This window comes from Mirounga angustirostris, unplaced genomic scaffold (assembly GCF_029215605.1).
Source record: "Mirounga angustirostris isolate CCGP_5_RB_7025 unplaced genomic scaffold, mMirAng1.0.hap1 SCAF_1, whole genome shotgun sequence".
Classification (NCBI taxonomy): domain Eukaryota; kingdom Metazoa; phylum Chordata; class Mammalia; order Carnivora; family Phocidae; genus Mirounga; species Mirounga angustirostris.
Window position 1 is genome coordinate 122,058,541 of NW_026991709.1, and position 26,685 is coordinate 122,085,225.

At 50.5% G+C, this 26,685-nt stretch overlaps 1 protein-coding gene across 3 annotated transcripts in view; it reads left to right on the forward strand.

The window, feature by feature from the left end:
• DZIP1L (DAZ interacting zinc finger protein 1 like) overlaps positions 1 to 17,782 on the forward strand; it is a 41,148-nt gene extending 23,366 nt beyond the window's left edge. For all 3 annotated transcript variants that reach the window (XM_064587425.1, XM_064587420.1, XM_064587424.1), the window contains exons 8-17: positions 906 to 968; positions 2,195 to 2,335; positions 4,625 to 4,655; positions 5,753 to 5,806; positions 9,587 to 9,720; positions 11,003 to 11,195; positions 13,654 to 13,870; positions 14,316 to 14,506; positions 15,845 to 15,984; positions 17,604 to 17,782. In XM_064587425.1, coding sequence (XP_064443495.1) covers positions 906 to 968; positions 2,195 to 2,335; positions 4,625 to 4,655; positions 5,753 to 5,806; positions 9,587 to 9,720; positions 11,003 to 11,195; positions 13,654 to 13,870; positions 14,316 to 14,506; positions 15,845 to 15,984; positions 17,604 to 17,765 — 1,326 coding nt within the window. In that variant the 3' untranslated portion in view covers positions 17,766 to 17,782. The remainder of the gene's footprint in view (positions 1 to 905; positions 969 to 2,194; positions 2,336 to 4,624; positions 4,656 to 5,752; positions 5,807 to 9,586; positions 9,721 to 11,002; positions 11,196 to 13,653; positions 13,871 to 14,315; positions 14,507 to 15,844; positions 15,985 to 17,603) is intronic.
• Positions 17,783 to 26,685: the final 8,903 nt, after the last annotated feature.

The window sequence follows — 26,685 nt, forward strand, 5'->3', positions numbered from 1 at the left end:
CACAGGCTGATTTGCTCTGCCCTGTCCCTCAGTTCTGAGAGGGGTGGGACAGAAGTGGGCCTCCTGGGCAGCATCCTGTAAGGCCAGGGCAGAGGGTGCTCACTCGCTCTCACTTTCCTCCGTGGGAAAAACTGTGGGCTGAGGGGCGTCTCTCTTGGCACTGAGCTGTGCCACCTTGGAGAGAGCTGATGCGGGTAAAGTGAAACTTCTCTGGAATGCATCTATTCTCGTTTTGTTGTTGTTGTTGTTATTGTTGTTTGTTTGTTTTTTTGTGCCTTTGAGGTGCTAGAAACTCTCAGCTGGGGATTCCTGGGTTCCCATAAAGGAATCCTCATCTGTGGGTGGTTTGAGAGCTGGAATCTCCAATGGTACCATCTTACTGATGTCACTTCCATTTTTTAAGTTTACATCTTTGACCCACCTAAAACTTATTTTGGTTTAAGATATGAAATGAAGATTCAAGTTCATATATATTTTTTTTCTAGGCATTAACCACCTGTTTGAACTCCAGTTGTCAATAATCTATTTCCCCCAGATTAAGATTCCATTTCCCACCCCCATCTTTGTCTGGGCTCTTTTTTTTTTTTTTTAAAGATTTTATTTATTTATTTATTTGAGAGAGACAGAGCAAGCGAGAGAGAGCACAAGCAGGGGGAGGGGCAGAGGGAGAAGCGGACTCCTTGCTGAGCAGGGAGCCCGATGCGGGACTCGATCCAGGGACTCCAGGATCATGACCTGAGCCGAAGGCAGTCGCTTAACCAACTGAGCCACCCAGGCGCCCCTGTCTGGGCTCTTTATTCTTTTCACTACTCTGCCTAATCATGAGCCAGTACTTTTTAATTCCTGTAGCTTTATAACATATTCTGGTATCCAGAGGCCCATTTGACAACATTTATCTTTTTCAGAAAGCAGAATGGAAGAGAAAAATGAAGGAACTTCAGGGAGAGCATGCAGCTCAGAAGCAAGAGGTAACTCCGCTTCGGTGGTTTGGGGGAGCTGGGTCTCCTGAGACCTCTTCTTATCCTACAGCATCCCCATCCTCCACCACTACCCCCTTCAAACTGGTTGTCTGGTATTTTGGTGCTGAATGTGTTCCTGGCGGCTGACCCCAGTCAATCCACGGAAGGGGTCAGCTGAGCCGACAGTAGCCTCCCTGGCCAGGAGTAGGGGCCTCTGGGCCTTTTCTTCTGAGCCCAACATCTGCTTTACTGTGTGGTCCCCTAAGCAGGGGCCCCTTCAGGCCCTCCACGGAGAGCTGTGCTGGAAACCTCAGCTGCATTGCCTGGTCATTTCGTGTTTGGGCCCTTTGACACCCCACCCAGGAGAGAGCCTCAGCCATCGTTCGGGGGGGCCCAAATGGAGGGTCTCCGATACTGAGACCAGGGAACAGAGAGCAGCAGGCCTCAGGATGAGAAAACAGCTTCTCTGAACATGCCCCTGAGGAGGAAGCAAGTTGAGGAGGAAGCTGATTAACAAGAGCCCCGGGTGCTGCTGGCAGAAAGCGCAGAAGATGAAAGTGCTCAGACCAGAGACCGGCACGTGATAGATGCCCCCATTTCCAGTAATTCCCGTCTGACGGTTTTATTTTATTTGAAACGTCTTAAAATAGGAAATACAGTTCAATTTATTCCAAAAGCAGAAGAAAGCTATTAAAGCACACTCAGTACAATGCACTGAAATATATTAGGGTTCACTTCTCCCCCCATCTCCATCCACCCGCCCCCAACACCCACCCCGTGGCTGACAACTTGTACTGCTCTCTTGTGTATTTTTCTAGAGTTTCTTTATGCAAATAGAAAACAGTCTCATTTTCTTTCTACTCTTACAACAGCATGGGACCATATTTTCTTCACCTTTTGTTTTTACCTAAAAACACCGTTTGATGACTCTTGAATGGCCTCAGGTTATCTGACTGTCCTTCAGTGGGTGGTCACGCTGGACAGAGAGCCTTTTTGCCCTGATCTTAGGGGCCTGCATCCAATTCTTGCTTCCCCTCAAGCACAGCTTGAAAATGTCCCCAAATTGGAAAGTAGTCCATCTTGTTAGAAAGCCACCTGCCCAGGTCTGGAAACCCGCTACCCCACTTCAGGTAAAACCGCGGTCAGCGGTTTGCCTACAGGTGCAGGCCCTGCAGCTACTGGGCACTCAGGGGTCCCTGTGACATTTGACTGACCGAGTCTCCTGTGCCCACCAGCTGCAGGAGCAGAACGAGAGGCTCCAGGCCTCCCTGTCTCAGGATCAGAGGAAAGCAGCTGCCCAGTCCCAGCGCCAGATCAGTGCTCTCCACGCCCAGCTCCAGGAACAAGCCAGGCTCATCGCCTCCCAGGAGGAGATGGTAGGTCTGTCCCTCTTCCCAGCCGGACCTCGGGGCCCCTGGACCTCTTCTCTGTGAGGATCTCCTTTGATTCTCTGGGACTCACTGGCAGTGGTCTCATTAGTGAGACTCTCTAAAGAGAGAAAAGGATGATGAGGATGCAGCCTGTCTCTTTCCAGGCTGAAGATGCCCCTGTTGTCCTGAGGGGCAGTGTTACTAGGTTCACACCAACACCAGACACTGTCTAAGGGCCGGCACCTGGTTGATACTTGTCTTATTGCTTCATTTAAACATCACTACTGCCCTTCAAGGCAGACATTGTCTTCCCCCCATCTTCATGTGACAGATGATGGAACAGGCTGGAGGAGTCCACAGAGCACACCCTGTAAGGGCCGGGGTGGGGGGAGGATTCAGCCCTGGCCAGGCAGTGCAATGCAAAGCTTGTGCTCTTTCAGTGCGTTCTCAGACATAATTTCCTGGCCAATACACTTTTCCTAAATTAACTGCCTCTGATGAGGTTGTCAGACAAACTAGTATGATGAAAAGTCACCTACTCACGAAGCACCTCTCTCCTAGAACTGACCACTTCACCTACTGTTGATAACTCTCTACCTAGTCCAGGCTCAACTCCCCCTTCTGAGCTGCATGTCAGGGGAGAGGTGTCTCTGCCATCAGAGGAGGGGTCCCTCTGTGGCCCCAGGGCCTTGTCATGGTTCTGAAACCACCCTCTGCACAGATTTCCCAAGCAGAGCGCCTCCTGTCACGATCTAGTTCAGTCTCCTTGTTCCTGCGCCCCGGCTATTTGTGCTTTTCTGTTCTCCCAGCCATCCTTCACTCAGGTAGTATATCTGACCCTCTCCCCTGCTGCTTTTCTTTTTACTGTGCATCCCCCCACTTAGCTCTTCACTGCTCTGGCCACCTCAGGTCCAGTCTGGAGATTTCGTTCTTCTGTTACCCAGAACTCTTGTTGGCAAATATTTCACTAAGGAACCCATTGGCTATACATGGATTTAGAATAGGTTAATAGGGGTTTATTTGTATTGTAACATCAGAAGAGGTGACAGTTGATGGCCTTGGTTTAGCAGCAAAATTATGCCATTGGAAATCCAAGCTAAGTTTTTCTTTTTTGCCATCTTCAGTGGGTTGACTTTTGTTCTCATGCTTGACTCTCATAATTGCAAGATGGCTGTCATACCATCCCAACCATCACAACCATATGCAATAGAAGAAGTTGATGAAAAGGCCCCTTCCTAAGACTTTTGCTTATATTTTATTGGTCAAAGCTGTATGACATGGGCAACCATAGTTGCAAGGAAGGTTAGAAAGCAAATAGTTTTACAGTCTCTAGAATAGAGGCGGGCAAAGGAGGAAGTAGTTGGGAGTCGACATTGTATGTGTCATTCATCAGTCGATAATAGAAAACAACCCAAGCTCAAGCAGAAGAGGGAATTTGTCATAAGGGTAGACAGGACGTCTCAGAGAGTTCAAGGCAGGAGAGCAGCTGAGTCTGGGATTAACTGGAACCAGAGACATGAATGTGGTCAGGAGTTTTGCTTTGTTGTGTGTCTCTGTTCTTTTCTCTAGATCTGCTTCAATTTTTTTCCTTTTATTCTGAAGATCAGCTTTCACGTCATATCTGTCCCATGTGACAAAACAAACAAGCAAACAAATAACAGAAAAACCAAAACCCGTTGGCTGCCCGGCTCTTGACTTCACATGTTTCCAGTTCAGAGTTCTCCCCAACCTAGACAGTCGGCTACGGCTGTGGCGCGGGGTCAGATTGTAACAGGTGGCTGTCCCGTGTGCAAATGTGTGGAAGGAGGATGAAGAGGCACCTTCTGGAAAAGGGGGCTGAGCAGTTTAGTGACTGGCCGGCTCATGCCTCCTTCTGCCCAGGGGGCCCTCAGCTCAGATGCCCATATGGTGGGAGGGAGCCTGCCTCACCCTGGTTGTCCACCAAGTGTACCAGTAGTATTGCTGTGTTCCTGTCTCACTGCACTTGCGTGGGCTCCTGCCCTTCAAGTCACAGTCCCTCTCTGAAGAGGGGGCATTCTTGCCTCCCCACGGTGGGAAAATGGAGCACGGCGCCATCCCGGCTGCTGCCGTTCAGGCTCGGTGCCATCCCCCCTCATGTAGGGACGGCAGGAGATGCGCTGGAGGGTTGGGGCAGCATACTCTGAGCTCCTTCTAGTTCCCCGGGCGGGGGGCACGGAAACACTGGCTGTCCCTTCTCTGTGGTGCTGGACAGACCCACTGCGCAGAGCAGAGTTCCCTGCTGCCTGTGACCTGCTCTGTTCCACATTTTTGTAGATCCAGACCATGTCTCTCAGGAAGGAGGAGGGTAAGTTCTCACGGGGTATTTTCTAACAGTCTTGGCCTCTTCTCTCTCCTGTTCCCCACCAGTCAATTTATGGAATGAGGGGGCAGCGGTGAGAGCAGCTCATGGGTCATGGGGTGTCAGGCTCGCTGGCTGGGTGAGGGAGGGCAAGAAGATACCTGCTTCTGGGGCAGACAGGATGGATTCTTGCCTGGCCTGCTCCTCTCTGTGGGGTGGTGGAGACCCGGGGAAGGGTGAGGATCCTGTGGGCAGTGATTGATGGAGCGGGGTTCATGAAAAGCTTCTCTCTAATTCCTCATGCCTGTGGTTCGAGCCATCAACTTATATCTTGCTCCCAGTGTGTAGCAAGTTGACCCCAAATCTATGTGAATGTGGCCTGTTTGAGAGTATGTGCCATCTTCCTCTGGGGTACCTTGCTGTTCTGCTGGGTGGTGTTTGTGTCTGTGAGTGTCTAATGGCTGCACGTGCCGGCATCTAAAGGGAGACGGTCACCCACAGGGGACTGCCCCTGTCTGGAGGACCTTGGCCAGCCCCTTAGGAAACCTGGCCCTTCCGACTCCATCCCACTTCCTCTGTCCTATCTCTTTAGCCACCCTTCTGCCTTTTCTTGCAAACCCCCACGTCTCTCTCCATCCCCTGCCTTGGGGCCAGACGTTTCTTTCCCAGCATTGCAAGCAGGTCAGAGAGGCCCCATCCCTGGGGCCCCGAATGTCCCGAGGGCTGGGGCTGGGATGTGTGCCATGCGCTTCGCCAAGCACTTTAGTTTCATTGTCTCATTACATCGTCCCCACTATTTAATGTGAGCCGGGCATTACCATCCTCATTTTTTAGACGAGGAGACCGGGGCTTGGCGGGGTTCCGAGACCCCCCCACCCCGTGTTGTGTGCGGCCAGCGATGGGCAAGCTGGACCGTGAACTCCGGTCTTTCTGGCTCCCGCTGTCTGCACTTGTGACCACGGCTCCATCCTGCCTCTCCTGGTGCAGAAACGACTGGAAGGCTTGCTCTTTCTGGCTGGCACTCACGTGGTGTCCAGTGCTTTCCTCCAAGTCAGGGATGGGGTCCAGGGCATTGGGGCCGCTAACTGTTGGGCTCTCCTCAGGGACCTGCAAGGGCCCAAAGGCTGTGGACATAGAAGAGGACTCTTCCGAGGAAGGTGAGGCCTGACTCTTTCCCCGGTGACACAGATTTGTCCTCCTCATCGTTTAGCTTGTTGGTGAGAAAATACTCACTGTCTGGCCACCGGAAGCTGGGAGGAAGGGAAGCAGGGACACGAAACGAATATTTCTCAAGCACCTTTTGTGTTCCGGCGGGGGGGCGGGGGGGGGGGTTGCATGCAGGCACTAACATGTGATCTGATGGGTCACTGGTGGGGAAACCCAGAGAGGGTCAGTGACTTGCCCGGAGTCACAGAACCAGCAGGCGGGCAGAGGCAGGATTTGGAGTGGCGTCTGATGCATAGCCTGACCCTGTGCCTGTCCCACCGCCTCTCCCCTGGTACGTCCAGAGCGGCGGGTGAGGACTCCCTGTGCGGGCTTGAAGCGGCCTGCGCGGTTTTATCCTGCATGGCGAGCGTGCGGCACAGAGCACTTAGGCCCGGACTGCCGCTCGGGGGTCTGCCTCGGCTCCCTCTTCACAGCACTGGGCACCTGTTTTTATTCGGTCCATTCAGTGGTGAGTCTGATCTGCAGAGAGAGCTCAACCAGATAAATTCAAGGGGATGCAAAGGAGAAGTGAAAAAAAAAATAGCAGTGTTCCCTAACTGCGGGGAGCTCCTTGGGGAGCTGGGGAGAAGGAGCTCCCAGGAAAGATCAGGGGGTGCTCACAGCTGATCCGCTGACCAAGGCCTGCCCTCTGGAGCCAGGTTACGATATGACAATTCCAAAGTGACCCAACAGATGCACCCATGAAAGGGTCACCAAAGAGTTCACGATGGGGTATGGTATTTTGTTTTTTAATGTAACATTTTTTCTTTACTTCTGAGATAGTAATCTATGCTCTTGGAAAAAAAGCAAAAAAGCAAGCAAACAAGTGAGCAAGCAAGCAAGAGGGTGTGTGTACAGTGAGAAGTAGGTCTCCCTCCCGCTGGGCTATCCAGTTTCCACCCAGAGATTGCACTGCTATGGTTTCTCATATATCTTTCCAAAGATATTTGGTGCAGATATAAGCACATGTGTTTATGCATTCCCCCCCCTTTCCCCAAATGGGATCATACTATACATACTACTCTGTATGTGGTTATTTATTTTCTTAACAACTTATTTGGGAAATCATTTTATATCCCTTTACATAGAATTGTTTCATTATTTTTTCAGGGATATACAGTATTCTGTTGGATGGATGAACTAAAATTTATTTAATTAGTCCTCTACTACTCTCCCACCCCCACCCTGGGCATTTAATCTTGGAATTTAGCAGTAAAAATAAGAGTTGCATGTACCTTTTTTAGGGGAAGGTATCTGCTGAGTAACACAACCCGTTACTGGACCTGTTGAGGTCCATAGAGGGGATGAACCGAATTCTCCAACAGGGGCTGCTGAGTCCTAGAGAGGAGGAGGCTGAGGAGGGTGCTTCGGCTGACCCCTACCCGTCCCATCTTGTCACACCCAGTGGAGGTCTCCCACACTGGTCACACGGTGCTCGCCCTCTTCATGTGCTTGCCTGCCTCTTCTGGTCCCAGATCAGCACGAGCAGTATCACTTGGGAACTTGTTAGAAAGGAAAGTTTTCGAATTCTCAGCCGTATCCCATGTAAACAGACTCAGAAATTTTGGGGCGGGGTCCAGCAGCCCATGTTTTCACACATTGTCCAGGGCATCCCGATTCTTGCTCAAGTTGGAGACCCATTGTCAGACCATTGACTGTCTGCAGGTGACTGCACATTAAGAATCACCCAGGTCGCTTGTAACACTCCAAGGACCACACCAGCCCCCTACGGCCTAAATCAGAACGTATAGGCGAGGGTTCCAGGCATCAGTAGTATTTAAAGCTCCTGGTGATTCCAATGTGCGGCCAAGGTTGGGGCTCATGCCCCAGTGTAGACGTGATGGAGGAGAATCAACCTGGTGGGGGGCGGCTTGTTAAAACACAGATTGCTGGGCTCCACATCCATAATGTTTGACTCAGTAGGGTTGGAGTGGGATCTGAAAATCTGCATTTCTAGTCAGTTACCAGATGGTGCTGATGCTGAGGCTCACACTTAGAGGCTCACACATTGCTCTCGAACAATTGGTTCTCAGGCTTGGGTGTTTGTTAGAAGATCTGGGGAGTTTTAAAAATAAATAGTGAGGCCTGGGGCCCACTCTCAGAGATTCTGATGTAATTAGTTTGGGATGGGGCCCAGGAGATTCAAATATGCTGCCACAGTTCACATGGCCACTCCTGAATGTGAGCTCCTTGAGGGTCTTCTTCTGTGTCCCCAGCACCTCAGTACTGGCATGTTCATTCTCCATATTACTTGTCAGAAAATGTCTATTGAGTGAATCAAAGGGCTGGTCCAACTCTGAGGGCAGTGTGCCCATCCTCCCTCCTACCCTCCACCCCACACTGGACCTGAAAAGCACTTCTGGGAAGAGGTCCTTGACTCACCTTGGAAGGCCCCTTTGCAGCAATGACCACAGTTTATTGTGATTGCTTATTTTGTTCTCCTCTGGGTCCGTATTTCTTGGTATGGTCTGTGGCTCACCTCCACCATAATCATTTAGGTAAGTTAAAGTACAGATTCCAGGGCCCTTCCCCAGGCCTATGGAATCAGACTCTCTGGAGGGTGGGGCCAGGGAATGTGCGGTTTTTAACTCATGTGGTTCTGATGTATACTACGTTGAAGGGTGAATCCCTGATCTCTATAGACAGTAAACTTGAGGGAAGTTTATAGTGTCTATCCCACTAGCATTGGAGCCCTTGGATGAGAGCAGAACGTGGTATGGCAGTAGGTGAGGGCATCAGGTGGGGCCAGGATTACATGGGGCCGGCAGCAGGCAGGGCCTGGAATCTGCTGTTTACAATAGCCGACATATGGAAACAGCCTAATTGTTCATTGATGGATGAATGGATAATGAAGTTGAGGTAGATATATTATTCAGCCATAAAAAGAGGGAAAGCCTGCCATTTGTGACAACATGGATGGGCCTTGAGGGCATTATGTGAAATGAAATAAGTCCGACAGAGAAAGACAAATATTGTATCATCTCCCTTATATGTAGAATCTAAACAAACCAAAAACCAAACTCATAGAAAAAAGGATCATAATTTGTGGTTACCAGAGGAGAGTGGTAGGGGTAGGGGACAGGAGGAAGGAGGTCGAAAGGTACAAGCTTCCAGTGAGAGGAGAAATGAGTGCTGGGGATGTCATGGACATGACGACCAGTCCTAACCCTGCTGGAAGGTGCACAGCAAAGCTGTGAAGAGAGGAGATCCCAAGAGTTTCCATCACAAGGAAAAATGGCTTCATTTTTTCTTTTGTATCGATATGAAAGGGGGGACGTTAACTCAACTCACTGTGATAATAATCTCACAATAAAGCCAAGCCGTTACGCTGTACATTAAACTTATACGCTGCTGTATGTCAACTACATCGCAGTAAAACTGGGTGGGGGGACGAATGGAGCTCGGGAACAGGCTACTGCCTGGACTCAAGAGCAAGTCAAAAGCCCGAAAGTCCTGAGCTAACCTGGGCAGCACTGAGCCCAGATCTTGGAGGCCCCGGACTGGCAGGGGAGGAGGATCCTGCAGGCAGGTCAGTGGTCTGAAGCAGTGGTAGCCAGCAGCAGAAACACCTCAGCATCGGGGATGGACTCTCAGGTGGGGTCCATGGCCCTGGGCTCGCCGGCCAGAGACCAGGGTCACGGGCCAGTGAGGGCCAGGCAGGTGCAGTGGGGCTTAGGGAATGGAGGTTTTGGGCGCCCAGGATGACCTTGGTGGATTGTCGTGTGCTGCAGATCTGGAGGACTCCAGAGATGGACAGCAGAAGGTGCTGGCTGCTCTGAGGCGAAACCCCACCCTGCTGAAGCAGTTCAGGCCAATCCTGGAGGACACCCTGGAAGAGAAACTGGAAAGCATGGGGATAAAGAGAGTAAGTGCCAGGGCCACTCTTGCAAGGGCTGCGGCCTACCATTTAGGTGCACAGCGTTCTTCACCTGACAAATGCTTGATGGCTCTTAACGGTGTAGGCTTATTCATCTTACTTGTTCCAGTTGGGGTGTCTTTCATATCCGGGAACATAAGCCCACACGGCTTCTCCTCACCCCATGGCAGCAGTGTGGTCTCTCTTCTCCATTTCTAATGGTTTCTTGGGGTGTCACCCTATGTCCTGACCTCGCTATGCTCTCCATTCATTGGCTGCTTTCTTCTGTGTCCATTTCTTTCTTTCTTTTTAAAAAAATTTTATTTATTTATTTGAGAGATGGTGAGAGCAGGAACACAAGCAGGAGGAAAGGGCAGAGGGAGAGGGAGAAGCACGCTTCCCACAGAGCAGGGAGCCTGACGTGGGGCTCGATCCCAGGACCCTGGGATCATGACCTGAGCTGAAGGCAGACGCTTAACCGACTGAGCCACCCAGGCGCCCCTTCTGTGTCCAATTGTGACAGGGAATTTAATTGGCTCAGTCTGCCCTCTGGAAGGGTCCCCTGGGTGAATGTCCATCATCAGTGGCCCACGTGGCCACGCCAATCAGCGGGTGGCTGTGGGTGAAGAAGGCACTGAAAGCTACGTCTGGTACAAATAGTAGTTGAATGCCGTTGTTCCCCCATGCCCGTGTTCAACCAGAGCGTGCGTTTTTTCATTAAAGGCACGCTAATCTTTGGCCATTTTCAACTACTGTTCCATCTAACTATGGCCCTGTGATCAGACTTGATTAAAACATTTCTTTCTAACCTTGAATGAATCCTCACGGGCTCTGGGTGGATACCAAAAGCCCAGGCAACTTCTAGTAGGTCCTCGGCAGGTTACCTAGCTTTTGTTTCTTGCAGTTGATTTTTCAAACGTTGTTAGCAACGTGTGTAGCATAATGATAGTGCACAAGGTACAAAAAGGAGGAAGCCGTGGTCTCCATCCTCAGATGCAGGCAGTGGTGGAAAGGCAGTCCCCTCTGAGCCCTGTAAGCTGGGGTGTCAATGGAGTCATGCGCAGCCCCTTTGTGTGTTTTGACGAGGCTCCCAGACCCTAAACCGCCACACTTTCTGCAGCGTGTGCAGCCGCTGCCCACCCTGCTCTGACGCTCACCGCATCCTCTCCCAGAGAGCACCCGGCGCTGGTCACAGTGACTCCCAGGCCAGCAGCAGGTACGGCAGGCTTAGGGGAAGGAGAAGGGGGGCTTCTGTCTCCAAAGAGGAACTTCTGTTTTTTTTTTTTTTTAGGATGCAAAGGGAATCCCCTTTCAAACCCTCAGACACCTTGAGTCCCTCCTGAGAGCCCAGCGGGAGCAGAAGGCACGGAGGTTTTCTGAATTTCTGAGTCTAAGGGAAAAGCTTGTCAAGGAAGCCACCAGCAGAGTGAAGGAGAGACAGAGAAACAGGGCCCCGGCGTCCCAGCCAGACACCAAGGCTCCAGGTGAGCTGGTGAGAGGGCTTGCTTGGGGGCCGTGACTGGGAGGATCCAGCTGGTTTGCACACGAGGAGGGTGTACTGCTTGCCCCCAGCAGGGCATTACTTTCAAGGGTGAGTTGATAGCATCCTCACAGATGACTGCGTCCAAAAGTCCTCTGTTGGGGGAACCAGAATCTAGGCGTGGGCCCCAGAGTCACCCAGGGAAGTTGGAGGAGAGCCAGAGTTAGGGTCTGTGATCAGCCTTGAGTCTGCTGCCCCACTCAGAAGCTTAGCTCTGCACTGCTTTACTTGCTTTGACCACAAATTGGACTTTGCTCCAAAAGAGAGTAGCCCACTCTGTTTCTGGCTCTGAAGTGGGGCATGTCAGTGCTGGGACAAGGCCCAAGGCCTAAGAGCATTGGGGCTGCAGGTGGAGGCAAATATGAATCAAATGAAAACTCTGCTCAGGAGCTGCAGGAGGGCGTGAGAAGCTGGGCGAGTTCTGCCTGCTGACACATCCTCAGAGCGAGGACCGTGGTTCCTTGGGCCAGGTCACAGCCCCTGCTTTGCCCCTGGGGGTTGTGACAAGGACAGGCCTAGTGGTTCTTGGGGAGGATTCAAGCCTGTGGGTGAGGACCCTCCAGGCTCTGTCCTCAAGGAACTGAGAAAACAAGGGAACTTGTGTTCCTAGGTTTGAGAGCCCCCCATTTCTGGAGGATTCTCATATCCATTGGGCTACTGAAATTAGGGGCTCTGGGGAAGGCTTCAGGGGGTCTGAAGCTGTTCGTGCGGGACGATGTTGCAGCTCCTTTCCCTCATATGTGGCCAGAGGGACATCGATACTCTTATCTCCTCATGTCCAGGCAGACCCAACCTGAACTCTTCATGCTGAGGAATTTTCCAGAGTGTGGACCACATTCTCTGGGGGTATGAGAGATGATTTTAGTTGGTATAGGAAACAGTAATTTTAAAATCTGCTGAGGCTCATCTGTGCCAAGGCTTGCCACCTCAGCTGGGAAGCCAGCCCGGACTAGGAGTTGTGATGGGACCAAGCACAGGGGCGGGGTGAAGGGGGGGCTGTGGGCTCAGAGGAGAGGGGACAGGGAGGCAGGGAAGAGAAACAAAAGCATCTTCTGAGGACAGGCTTCCAAAGAGGAAAGGTACCTTGCTCCTCCAGGTGCTCCCTCCCGTCCAGCCCTTGTTCCTGTGGTCAGAAAGCCGGGAGTGAGAACCACCCCCTTGCCTAGCTCCCCTTCTCTGGTCCTGGGGCCCTGCCTTCCCCAGGGCATGTCTCGGAGGTGTGAGATGAGCACTGTTTTCACAGCATTTTGTAGACCTCTCTTTCCAGCTTTACGCCCACATGCTTGTTTTCTGGGTTCCATGAGTGCAGTGTGAATGCCCACCTCTGATCTCTGCCTCGATGGTGCCTCTTTTTGTTTTGGGGCAAAACTGTGGGATGAAGCAAGGCCGTGAGTGGCAAGAGCCCTAGATTTGGGGGGGCCGATGACCTGGGTTTGCACTTCCATGGAATTGTGGGCCCTGTTTGAGTCCCTGGATCTCCCGCAGCCTCTGTAAAGCAGGGAGAACGACACTGTCCTAAGGGCTCGGGGTTCGGTGGGTGCTGTAGGTAGAGGGCTTAGCTTGCTGTCTGTGTGCAGTAACTAGCTGCTGTTGTTACTTTCCCTCAGCCAGTTGGTCTGCCTTCCCCTTCCCTTCAGTCTGCCCTTCCTAGAAGATCCTCTTCTGTATAAAAACGTTCTCTGAGAGCAGTGTATTTCAGACATTTTCTATCTTGAACTACAGTAAGAAACACAGTCCACACATGTGAGAGTTTCATGGAACAGTACCTACTCTGATCCCCTGCAATGCACTTCTCTTCTCTTTCCATAAAAATATTGTTGATTCTGGACCCACCCCCCACCCCCGCAATGGGGCTTGATGCAATCGGAAGAGGGAGGCGCTGGGTCTGCCGGCCTGCCTTTAGCACTCCTGCCATGGAGAGTTCAGGACCCTGGTGGATGAGGATGGCCCATGTGGTCCTGTGGCGACCTCTGGTGGCAGGAGGGCCTTCCTGCAAGGTTGCCGGCACTCCCGCCGCCGCAGCCTGGGCGGGTAGAGAGGGTAGGTGCTCTTGGTGTGATCGGCCCCTAAAACTGCACCAGGAGAGTGAAGCTGCAGACAAGCTGGGCCCCTCTTCAGACCTGCCGACTCCCATGGGACTCCGGGGACGATGACATGACCCTGGAACCCCAGCGGCTCTCCTGGTCTCTGGTAGAAGTGTGGGGGGTCCCAGCCCCGGGGCTGGCCAGCAGCAGGTGACACCTGGGGTGGCGGCCAGGACTATACTGGCTGTGGCTATTACCGTGTAGAGTGACAGAGTGGCTTGTGCATTTCCAGTGTGCCGGGACCTCTCTCTACGTCTTCTTCAGGCTCGAGGGCCCAGACGGTCATGCCCTGGAACTTACTCCTATCTGTGTTTCTAGTCAAAACCCAGCAGAACCCACTGGTCATCAAAGAGGCCCAGCCAAAGGCCAGGACCCTGCATGTGGCGTTGCCATCCAAGCTGGCAGAGCCACCCACGACGACTCTTCAGAGCTGCGGCAGCCATGGCCCTGGCCTGGCTCACGTGCCCACCCCTGCTCCACGTCCCAGAGCACATGGACCCTCTGGCACCCCTGCTGCCCCAGGGCCTGGGCTGAGGTGAGCCCCGGACTCTGCACTCCCACTGGGTCTGAGGCAGTGGCTCCCAGCCTCAGGCAGCCCTCGTCGGGCCTCCCGCAGGCTTCTGCGGACAAGTGAGGGCCCGGGGCAGAAGTCAACAGACAGAAGCCAACCTCAGGTGGGGTCCCTCCCAAGCCCTCACAAAGAGACCAGGGTCCTTTGCTCCCAGCCAGGACAAACCTACCCTTTCCTTCCCCGTTTCTTCCTTAAGCCTTAGTTGCTGCACCGGAAGGGTTCGGTCCCCATCTTCTAACAGAGTTGCTGGTACGGCTGCCATGCTCCAGGATGACTCCTGGCTGTCACCTGGGCCCAGGGAAGGAGCAGGGCCGGCTTGGGGCAAACCAAACATACTTGCAGGTGGGGAAGTTTGGCTTTTAAAGTGTTTCCGGTCCATAGAGGCCTCATTTCTTCCCCTCCGTGACAGTACACCCCCGTTCAGTTCTGAAGAGGACTCGGAGGAGGGACATTCAGTGCAGCGGACATCTCTCCAGCCCCCGAAAGGTCCTTCCAGGATGGGGCCCCGGCCAGAGGATGACTGGGACTGGTCTGACACCGAGAGCTCAGAGGGGAGTGCCCGGCCCCCTGACAAAGGCTCAGGTGGGCTGGCTTCCTCAGGTGAGTGATCTGGGACCACTGGGGCAGCCCTTCTCCAGCCCAGATTTCTCTAGTTCTGGAAATACCCTGTGATTTTCTTTGGGTTTTCTGATTTGGCAACTCATTGTGACTCGGAGAGAATGACCCTCCCTCCCATCGGATATTTTCCTGGGATCGCAGAGATATCAGAAGGAAGAATCTGAGGGAGGTTTATTTTGCCCCTTGTTTTGTCACATCAAACTGCTTAACTGTTGGAGGTTGGAGGAGCTCACTCGCTCGTTCTAAGCCTGCCAGTCCATCAGAATCCACCAGAACCAGGTACTGATAGCCGCCAGGTGGGGCGATAGGGTGAAAAGGTGTTGGAAGCAGGAGTCAGGGGTCCTCTAATACAGTTTGGGCTCTGTCACTTGCTACCTGCTTGTGCTTGAGTGAGGGGTTTCGGTTCCTTCGCTGTAAAATGAGGTATCGGGACAAGACAATGAGGGGTGAGGAACATGGTGCCTGGTACATAGTGGCCCTTAGCAAACAATTCTTTTTTTCTTAAGATTTTATTTATTTACTTATTTATTTGAGAGAGCGCACCCATGTGAACAGGGGGAGGGGCAGAGGGAGAGAGAATCTCCGTGCTGAGCACGGAGCCTGACTCAGGGCTTGATCTCATGATCCTGAGATCACAAGCTGAGCCTAAATCAAGAGTTGGACGCTTAACTGACTGAGCCACCCAGGCGCCCCTTAACAAACAATTCTTGAATGAATCAATGAACCAAGGGCTGTTGTAACCCCAGACATCTGCTCAGGCCCTCAGACATTTGAATCCTAAGAGGCGGTGGTTAGCTCCCTGCTTCCTGGCCGTTGCTGAAGCCTGGACATCCATCGTGGTTTAGCATGTCACCAGGAGTCTGTTGACAGTCTATGTCCCTGCTTAGCCCTCTTCCTACATGGAGTTTGCAGAAAGCCTGTCTGGCCCTCGGTCCCTCTGTGATAATTTATATTTATGATATTTCTTCTCAGTGAAGATGTTGAAGGAGGCCGTGTTTGCATGTTAGTCTTGCTTTTCATATACCAACTGAGCAGAGGTTCTGCCTCTGCCTCCCATTAAGGGGGAAGAACAGCTTCCTAAGCCTCTGTCCGTAGCCATGTCGTTAAGTGAAGTTATATTTTTAGGATGGTCAAAGGCTCTTTTCACCAGTACACACTGGCCCGGGCCTTCTCTCTGTCCTTGCTCCTCTTCTTTGCGGCTGCCCTTCCTTCTTCCTCCTGACCCTTCTCCACACTCCCTCTACCCACACCAGAGCCTGGTCATGACCTACAAGGATGAGGCATTCATCCTCTGGAATTTTCCCTCTGGTTGCCTTCCAGGAACACTGGTGCAGTCACTGGTCAAAAACCTTGAGAAGCAGCTAGAGACTCCAGTGAAGAAGCCTGCTGGAGGGGTCAGTCTGTTCTTAATGCCCAGCGCTGGGCCGCAGAGGGCTGCCGTGCCAGGAAGGAAGCCTCAGGTAGGGTGTAGGACTCTTGGAGGTTGCGCCGCCATTTCCAGTGGAGCCAACTCCAGGCGTTGGGGCCCTGAGGTGGGGTCTAGTGAGTGTCAGCCTTGGCCCTAGTGGGATACTGTGGGTGACCTCACTGTCTCTTCTGCCCCTGCACAGGGGGACGGATGGCCACTTCTTGTTTGTATCCTCGTTGATGTTAAAAAGCCTTTTGGCTCATTATACAAGCAGCTGCTCAGTAGGTCGTTTTCTCCTGGTCACTCATGCTCCCATTTCCCGCCTCTGACGGAGCCTGGACCTGGTTCTGTGCCTGGCTGCTTGCAGTAGCTACCCTCTTCTGGCTCCGCTTCAGCCCACCATGGGCCCCGTCCCCTTCCTTCACTCCGCCCCAGACCCCAACTCCAGGCTGTGTGCACCTGAGGGTGGGGTGTTGGAGTGGCATCCCACAGCACCTCAGACTAGGCGACAGCATATAATGGGAATATTTAGATACCTTTGTTCTAAATATTCAGGGCACTCCTCATCGCTAAGAATGTCTTGGTGGCCTTGCCTCTCTGAGGCCCTAGCTGCCATCAGACTTAGAGCTCCGAGACTCAGCCTCGGCGACCATTACCAGTAGGACCCCCTCCCCACTGCCTCCGGCCAGGGCACAACTCCCGCGTGCCCGTTACTTGCTTAGGCAGAAACGTTCGGAGCTCTCGTTACTTCACATGCGTGTCTCACCTTTCTCAGTTGAAAAGGCGCCTCCTGGGATGACCAGGAATAGTGGGCACTTTTGGGTTCTTACGAGAACATACTCTTATTACATAATGTGTTCGGTTTCTTATGCAGCCTGTGTGTGTTTGTGAGTAGTGAGTCCAAATGATTAAAAAAGTGTTTGTCCCTTCTCCTATATTGGGAAAGCGTGCCAGTATCCCAGAAGCAGGTTGAGGCACTGCTTGGAGCCTGCTGCCCTGGGCCCTGGGGTGGTTCTGGCTGCTCGGCCTTGCACTCTGGGAGAAAATGTATAGGATGTTCCTATCAAAGCCCAGATGGCCCTCAGTGCCAGGAGGGCACAGAGCTCTGGAGTGGGGACTGTGGTGCAGGGCTTGCCTGGGCCCTTGGCTCTGGGCTCTCCCGTTGGCTGCAGCCCAGCCACTTTCCAGGCTGAGAGTCCCTGGTGCTCTGGAGCTCCTCTGCCACTCCTCGAGTCAGGGTGTTTACCAGGCCCCGGAGAAGCTGTCTGGGGGGGGCGGGAGGTGCTCGTTAGCCCGGGCTGCATTCAGCTCAGGAATGCAGAAAAGTCAACGCTCTGGCCTTTGACTCCAGTTCCTAACGGCTGACTCCAGCTCCATCAGTGTGGAGAAATAAAAAATCTGGACAAAGTTTAAATTACAAGAGCAACCTGATTTGCTGTAAGCCTTTTCAAAGAGCTTGCCTTGGTTTGGCCTTTGGGATTTCAGGAGCATTTAAAATCACTCTGACCCTGGGTTTCTGAATCAGGTCTTCAAAGACAGGGAAACGGGAAAAAACAGGAGAAGGAGTGTGTCCCTCCTGCTTCCAAACCTGCATTTCTCCCCCATGTCTGTCCTGCATTTTCATCCTCCCTTGTCAGAATGTATCTTCTTCTCCCCCTTCCCTCCCTGCAGCTTTCTGATGATGAGAGTGACTTGGAGATCTCTTCCTTGGAGGATCTCCCCCAGGACCTGGGCCAGAGAGAAAAACCGAAGCCTCTGTCTCGCTCAAAGCCGCCGGAGAAGTTTGGCACCAGTCCGTGGAGCCCTGGCCGATCCAGGGTCACTGGTTGGTGATCCTGCCCCAGAGCCTGGCTGAGGCCAGCCCAGGGCTCCCCGAACAGATGAGGCTGCTGGGCCTCTTGTCTTGGCCAGTAACCAAGAGATCTTCTCCTTTGGAGAGAAGCAGAGCAGAAGGTGGATATAATTTCTTCTGCCTGTGAGGGGTCCTGCTCCAGAGTGCCAGGGGTGCCTGGCTGGGTGCTCCTGGGTCCCATGGCTTGAGAAAGGGTTATAATGAGCAGTTTCCTTTTCCACCTCCACGTTCACTCCAGCCTGAAGGAGCCCCTCGATCTTTATTCACTGGCATTTTGTAAATCTGTAGGAACAGTGTGTAGATGAGTCTTTACCTTGCATGGTGTCCTTTTGGGGACACATGCCTCAGTCAGCCATTCAGTGATTCTCCAGAGTCATTTACTGAGTGCTTGCTCTGCGCCAGGTCCTCCTCTCCTTGCCGAATCTGGGTGCTGGCAGAGGTGACAGGGGCAGAAGTACAGGGTAGTAATCTAGTGACAGAGATTAGGGTGCTATGGGAGCATAGCATGGGCCACCCAGTGCAGTCCGGGGTGATCCGGAGAGAGTCTCAGAGCTGATGTCTGGTTGTGCTTGCTCAGGGGCAGGAGGGAGGGAGAGCCACCTAGCTGGGGCCTCGTGCTCAAAGGACCACAAATTTAATTTTTGATATCATCTCCAAAATTAGGTTATATATGCAACCACTGTATTTTTTTCATGTGAAAAGCTTAATTTATTATATGTGAATATTTAAATACAGCACAATGGTTGTAGCTCGTGTGTATTCATTATTTTTGGAGCGTCAGCAGGGGCACAGTGGGGTGAAGCGAGTGCACCTCTGTTGTGTCAGGTGAGGTCCACTGGGATGCAGTTGCCAAGATGGAGTTAGGAGTGCCAGAGGTTTGTTGGGCTGAAGGCGGAGGAAGCAGGATCGGCAGGGAGAGCCCTCAGAGAGCGGTGCAGGTCCCACCACTGGGAGCGGAGAGGGAGCCCCCGGATTGCCTGGCAGGGCTGACATCTCTGTCAGCCCAGTGGGGGCTGTGGAGCGCAGAGTCCCCCTGTTGGGGAGAAAGGCCCGGGCTCTAGTGCCCCCACCCTGTCAGCCTACTTTATTCCTCAGAGTCGAACAGCAGTTTCTTGCCTGAAAGGAGGCCCAGCCTTGGGCCTCCAAGCTTCACACACAGAGGAACCCAGGTCCATCTGCCCGTTTGTTTGCACCAAAGACAATGACTGAGACTTCGAGGATGCAGCAAGGACAGGGCTTAACCGGGAGACAGGAGGGCAAGCCTCAAAGCCCTCTTCCGGGAGGAGAGTCAGGGAAATGGAAAGGCAAACTGAAAGAGGGCAGGTAAGAAGTTGCCGCTGTACTTACTAGTCTGCTGCTGCAATGGGTCCCCTCTGGTCACAGGTTTCAGGAATAGTGTGATAAATGCACGTCCCCAACACCCAGCCTCAGCCATTAGGAACTCAGCTCACCCCCCATCTTGCTCCATCTCTCCCCCCCACACCTGGGGTCTCTTGCCCTCCCCAGCCCTCCGTCCAGGCTTCTTTTGACCTCTGGGTCCTGACACCTTGCGAGGCCCAGAAGTTCTGGTGGGATTGGAACCAAGGGAAGAGGGAGGAAAGGCACTGCAGAGGGCAAAGGGTATCTGGGGGTGGGGCGAGGGGGGAGGCTTGGCGGACCGTGGTACCAGGCTGTTCAGTGAGGCCAGAGCACAGCTTATGAAGGGCATGATGTGGGACTTGGGGCTGGTGCAGCCCTGGCCGGCTGGGGGGTAAATTCCCTTTGTGTTTCTCACACCTTTGAACAGCCGAGGACCTGTGTAGCGATGATCCCGGTGAGTGTGTGAGGAGGGGAAGGGGCAGTGAGTGGGAAGTGTGGTGGGTTCATTCCCCTCCCAGGATTCTCCCAACAAAGTCTTGGTTTCCTATTTGCTGGGTTTGGGCAAGGGAGATATAAAAGACTGTGGCACCACATCCGGGTCTCTCCCCCCCCACCACATCCGGGTCTCTCCCCCCCCCCCACCACATCCGGGTCTCTCCCCCCCCCCACCACATCCGGGTCTCTCCCCCCCCCCACCACATCCGGGTCTCTCCCCCCCCACCACATCCGGGTCTCTCTCCCCCCCCACCACATCCGGGTCTCTCTCCCCCCCCACCACATCCGGGTCTCTCTCCCCCCCCCACCACATCCGGGTCTCTCTCCCCCCCCACCACATCCGGGTCTCTCTCCCCCCCCACCACATCCGGGTCTCTCTCCCCCCCCACCACATCCGGGTCTCTCTCCCCCCCCCCACCACACCCGGGTCTCTCTCCCCCCCCACCACACCCGGGTCTCTCTCCCCCCACCACATCCGGGTCTCCTGCATCCCTGAGAACATGTTGGATGCCAGTCCCCCCACGTCGCACGTGCACTGCGGGGTCTCTGCTTTTTGGCCCCAGGGTTGTCTCTGATGCTGTGGGAGGCTGCGCAGTCTATTTGCAGGTACAGCCCCGAGGTGCGGGGGAGCTGACCCTACCATGGCAGCCCGCAACCCAGGTGGGAGGGGAGTTGTTGAGCAATTGCTCCAGCCTGCCTGTGCATTGGTGGGACAGTTCTGAGCTTTATCCCACAGTTTCTCAGAGAGTCCCCAGTGGGAGCGAATCCCAGTTGCTTGAAGCAGTTACTCCCTATTAGTGCGCCTCTTATTGGCTTTTCTCCCTGCTGTTTCATTTTTTTTCACTCTCACTTCCGCTTCTTGGGAGCAACTCTGAAATAAATGAACCTGTTCCCAAATCCTTGCCTCAGGCTTTGCTCTCGGGGGAACCCAAATGAAATAGATGTGTGTGCACATGTGTTTGTAGGTGCACACACACACACACACGTGATAATTACCAACGAGAATGACTCTGTACCTGAATGTTCACTATGAAGTTATATGTTTCTGAATGTTTTTCTATCTACTTTGGAGACTAACATTAGTTTTATATTTCTATGCTGCTTATCCCTTCCCACTTTCAAATACATTTTAGAATGGCAAAATTTTAAGAACTTTGGAACATACGTGTATTAATCAGGGTTCTCCAGAGAAACAGAGCAGCAGGATATAGGTATGGATATAGGTATAAAGAGGGGATTTATGGTAGGAATTAGCTGATATGGTTATGGAGGCAGAGAAGTCCCAGGATCTGCCATCTACAGGCTGGAGAACAAGGAAAGCTCCTGGTGTCCAAAGGTCCCAAAAGCAGAAGCTCCGATGTCTGAGGGCAGGAGAAGACAAATGTCTCAGCTCAAGGAGAGAGAGCTAACTCATCCTTCTTCTGCCTTTTGGTTCTATTCTGGTCCCCAATGGATTGGATGATGCCCACCCACATTGGGGAGGATGGATCTTCTTCACTCCCTTTGCCCTCAGAAACATCCTGAGAGACACATCCACAAAGAATGTTTTACCAGCTATTTGAGCATCCCTTAGCTCAAATTGACTGAGATTAACCATCATAATATGTAACATATTAAATTATTTAAAAATTATACCAACAATGAGATTGATGTAGAAAAATTAGAAGACACATATAATCAAAAAAGAAAAATAAATTTGAGTAACCCCCAAATCCAGAGTCAACCACCGTTAATATCTAGCTATACATGCTCTGATTAAAAAAACACATATGTCTCCTTCCTAGGGTTCCACTATATTTATTCTTCTGTAGCTTGATTTCCCTTCTCCAAAACAGAATATAAATGTGCTCACATCAGTACATATATATCAACATAATTATATTTAATGGGCCCATAGTATTATAAGGTAAAGATTGCAAAAATTTATTTAACCAGCCATTTCCACTTTTGGCCTTTGCTAAATCATGAAGTGATAAACAAATGCATAAATACATCTTTGTGCACTTAATTAAGATTTCCTTAGGATAAATACTTAGAAGTGAGGTTGCTGGACCAACATAATAATGAAAGCCATATTATGTGCCAGGCACTGGTCCAAGGTGCTCATGAATATTCACTGGTTGAGCCTCACAGCAGTGAAAAGTGCAACTGTTACAGTCATTGTACGACTAGTCACTGAGACATAGAGCAGTTCTCAATAGAAACTTGCTTCAAGTCCTGGCGCCAGCAAGTAGTACAACCGGGATCTGCCCTGGGCTGGCTGGCTCCTAACCATGTACCTTTGGGGATTTTTGTTACCGGTGGCCAAATGCTGTCCAGAAAACCTGAACCAATTTAGCTTAATGCTTGCAGTGCTGGCTCATTTTTGTGTTCCCTTGCCACCAGGGGGTATCATTCATCTTTAAATGTTGTGATGTGACAATGTGATGAGTGAAAAATGAAAGTTCACTTTTAAAAAATTGACATTTTTTTTGTGTTCTTCTCTTAGGATTCCCTTTTTCATTTTCATGTCAATTATTTATATTTCTCCTTGTACAAATTGCCTGATAATACTTATTCTTAGTATTTTTTTTTCCTGTTGATGTGATTAACTTTTCCTTTTTGTTGTATACCACAGAAACTATTTGGGCTTTATTGGGGGTATCTTTTGAATACTTCTAGGTAGACTGTCCCATTCCTCACAACCCTGAGATCAAGACCTCAGTTGAAATCAAGAGTTGGACGCTTAACTGACTGAGATGCCCAGGCGCTTAATTAGTTGTATCTTCTGAAGTAACTTCAAAAATGTGTTTAACTTGGAGGCACCTGGCTGGCTCAGTCAGAAGAGCATGTGATTCTTGATCTCAGGGTCATGAGTTTGAGCCCATAGAGCTTACCTAAAAAAATGGGCTTAGAGTTTACTTAAAAAAAAAAAAAAGAAGAGTTTAACTTAGACACATTGGGATGATATTGATTGGAAGTCAGTAATAAGTTTATGGTTACAACCTGAAACCAACTAAAAATATAAACCTACAATTTAGGGAGTAGAAGATGCTTTGGGCTCATGGCTGGAACTTGGTAGTAGTATATAACTGAGATGAAGATTAAGACCATTTTCAGCTTTGGAAAGTCTAACGTGAAATAACCTAAGTTGATTTACATACTATAATCAAACTCTAAGTTTATAGGGAATTCAAATAAAGCAACCTCTAAAGTTGACAGAACCTCAAGTGGGATTCTGTACTTTTTTCTCTTCCCTTTGCCCCCCACGCCTGCTGCCAGTTTCTGAGGGGAGTTATAAAGATCCATCAAGTCCTTTCTAGATTTAGGAGGAAAGGACTGGAAGGAATCACCGTATACCTGCATGGCCTGCTCTATGTCTGTTTTCTTGCCTGTTACAAATGACTACAAGCCTGTCTTCCTGCTGGAGATAATGCTGCAGGCTCCACCTTTAGAATAACAGGCCCAAAATAGAGCTGCTAGGGACTAACACATGCTAAGTTCTATAGGGAGGAAGATGCGTTGCTGACCCTTGGATCACTTGAATGTGCAGGGAGCAGACACTTGCCATCTGATATGCTGAGCTGGGCCAGTTCCAAGTCCGTTCCTGTGCCATGAGTATCTTTATACATTGTTCTACCTAATGACAAAAGAAGACAGTGGAAGGGGCGCCTGGGTGGCTCAGCCGGTTAAGCGGCTGCCTTCAGCTCAGGTCATGATCCCAGAGTCCTGGGATCGAGCCCTGCATCTGGCTCCCTGCTCAGTGGGGAGCCTGCTTCTCCCTCTCCCTCTGCCTGTCTCTCTGCCTACTTGTTCTCTCTCTCTCTGTCAGATAAATAAATAAAATCTTTAAACAAACAAACAAACAAACAAAAAACCAAAAAACAACAACAAAAAAGAAGACAGTGGAAGTAACCTAAGCAAGGAACCAGAGAGAAAATATTTCCAAGGGGCACAGGGGACCTAAAATAAAGGTGAGAGGGTGGTGGGTAGAAGGACCCAATCCAGGGCGAGATAATGATCTGAATTGTCCTGTCACTGCCAATAGCTGGTCATTGGTAGGCTCTTGTAGAAGCTGAAGCTGCATTTCATACTCCACAGAGTCCATCAGCGGACTGGATCACATGGGTTGGTCTCAAGGAACAGAGAGCCACCTATTGCTCACTGATTCCACGATTCTGACCACAGCTGACCTTATAGAGGAGATCAGTGAGAACTCGAGCCTGAGACCTGGTCACTAAGGTCTCTTAGCCTCCCTAAGGCTCAACAGCCTTTTCTCTGCATTGATTCAGCAGAGTAGCCACACAAAAAAAGTGCTTTGTGTTCCCTGACCCAAAGTGATATGTTGGCTCAAAGCTTCAGTTATATTTTGTGCAGGATCAGCCAACTGGTGCCTACCACACGGTGGCGCTGTGGGCCACAAAGCCATGGCTACACACAGACTAAATTTTGGGGACTTCTCTACAAGAGATAACCAGGGTTCTTCCAGCCCACACCACCTCTCTGGGACAGGTGGGCAGGACTTCGCAAACTGTCTCATTCAGCCAGGCAACAACCCTGTGATTAAAAAAAGCCAAAACCAAAAAGCAAAACCTTTAAAGATAGGATAGAGAACAAGGACTTGTTTTGCTTTCCTGCTTACCTTGGTGTTGGCAAGGCCTACCTGAGAGTCTTGCGTAGAAAGAGGAATCAGCAGTGCTCTCAAGGAGTCTCACTGTTAGGAGGTGTTCCCCATCCTGGGAATAGCCAACATGCATGGCAATCCCGCACTGAGAAATCCTTCTGATCTTGTTGCTTCCTCAGCTGCTGTACTATTTCTCTCATTTTGTTTATAGATACATCTAATTGATTTGTCTATACCTGCTGTTTCCTGTTCCTTGGTCCATCAATTTCTTAGATGTACCCCATTATAACTGAATCTCAGCTTTGGCTGACATGCCCTTGAGTTGCTCTTGAACTGTCCCATAAGCACAGATCTATACCACCAGCACCACTGGCTCCTGCACCACCACCACCTCCACAACGACCACTTCCATCCACAACCACCACCACCATGCATCTGTTCATGTAATTCTGGGGGTTGTTGCCCATTTGGGAACGCAGCTTCTCTTGTAGACTGAGTGCAAAGAACCTGAAGAAGGGAGCCCGGAGCCCTGATTCGAATCCTGGCAGCCGCAAACAGGTTTGGTGGCCTTGGGAAAGTCATGTAACCTTTTGACTTCTCACCTGGAGAGCGAGGAGGTTGGCAGAGGCCATCTCCTAGACGTATGGTATTCTAGAATCCCACAAAAGCCTTAGGCTTTAGAAATTCTCTTTTACCTTTAAAAAGGTTAGTCAATTTACTAATTATAACCTGAAAGTCCTTTTGATATTTAAAAAATCCTCTTGCTTTCTCTTTGTTCTTTGAAAATTTAGAGCTGCCTCATTTCATAATGCCTCAAGCCTATATTTATAATCAGCCTCTATTTCATGGTTCTAGCTGTTTTTCACATAATTGTCTTTTTTTTTTTTCTTTAGAATTAGTTCTTTTGTGGTTAATGTATGGCAGAAACAAAATGACTTTTGAAAAGCCCTTTAGGGATTACGGGTTCAGGGCTGTATCACTAGGGGCCCACATGGCTGTGGGAGAGAACTGGGTCTCAGGAGGGGAAGGAGGCCCATTCTGGGCAGAGAAGCAGTTAGTTCTGCTATGGCGAGACAGTCATTTCAGGGTGGCCCGGAGGAAGTCAGAAAATGGTAGTCTGGACTCCATAGAGGAGGGGATGAAGTGCATCTGTGGGACAAGTGGGGCGGCAGGGCACAGGGAGGGGGAAGCTGAGGGAGGGTGCAGGTAGAGGTTCAGTTTTTATGTGGAGTCTCCTGGGCACTCCACAAAGGAGCATGACCCTACTTAAGACCCCCAGATAAACAGATCGAAGTACATCTGTGTTTCACATGTGAATTCTGAGAGATCTGAAAAGGTTAGGGAGGGTACTGTGGCAAAAGATGGAATTTCCTATTGGTCAAAGGTAGAGGAGCTTGGAGCCCCAATATTGGAATGTGACTCTATGTAAATGATCACAGAATTTTTACTCATCAGCAGCTAGGGCCTAGGTGGCAAATATACTTGGATTTAATCGCCCATAAACTTATATGTTTTCCTCATTCCAGAGTATGGATTCAGGCATTCTCAATACATTCTTTAGTCATATAGGGGGCCGCCAGTTTCCATAATGACGGGGGTTAGGGGTGACAGTCTGATGGGGCGATAAGGCACGAGAAGACCTGTCCTGAAGTTGCATGGGTTTAGGGATGCACTATGCTTTTATGCTGTTGCCATTAGAGTAAGTGAAAATGGAAAATAAAAAGATTTCACTCTCATTCTTAAAAGATAGACTATTTAGGTATAGAATACTAGGATGATAATTGCTTTCCGTCATTACATTAAAGACACGATTCCACTGTGTTCTGGAAAAGTCTGTCATCACTCCAAATGCTGTTGCTTTGTAGTCAATCTGTCTTTTTCTTGATTTAAGTTTAAGTTGTTCTTTTAATCTCTGCAGTTTTGTAAAAATCACAGTGTTTGTAGGTATGGATTGGTTTGTTTTTGTCTATCCTTACTGGGATACAGGGTGATTTTCAGTTGGAAGACTCATATCCTTTTAAAAACATTTCTAAAAATGGAAGTATGCTAAATATAAAGATAAATGAGATAATTAACTGGATTTTCTAGAAGCAGATCTGGGATTTTTTTTCTGTATATGGTTGGCCTATTCCCTCTACAAACAAATAGTAGTAGTTTACACTGATTGAGCATTTACTGTACAAATAGTATGTCAATGAGAGGTACTTATACAAATAGCATGTCAGTGAGAGGAACTAGTATTCCCCCATTTTACAGAGCAGAGCACTGAGGTTCAGATAGGTTCAAGATCACATGACTATAAATGATAGAGGTGGGGTTTGAGCCCAGGGTAATTGGCTTTAGAAACTACTGTTCTTAATTACTTAATTACTTACTTACTTAATTTCATTTCCTCCTGACATTAGCCTAAAGTGTTCAAACCTTTAATTTTGCTCCGTTTTCTA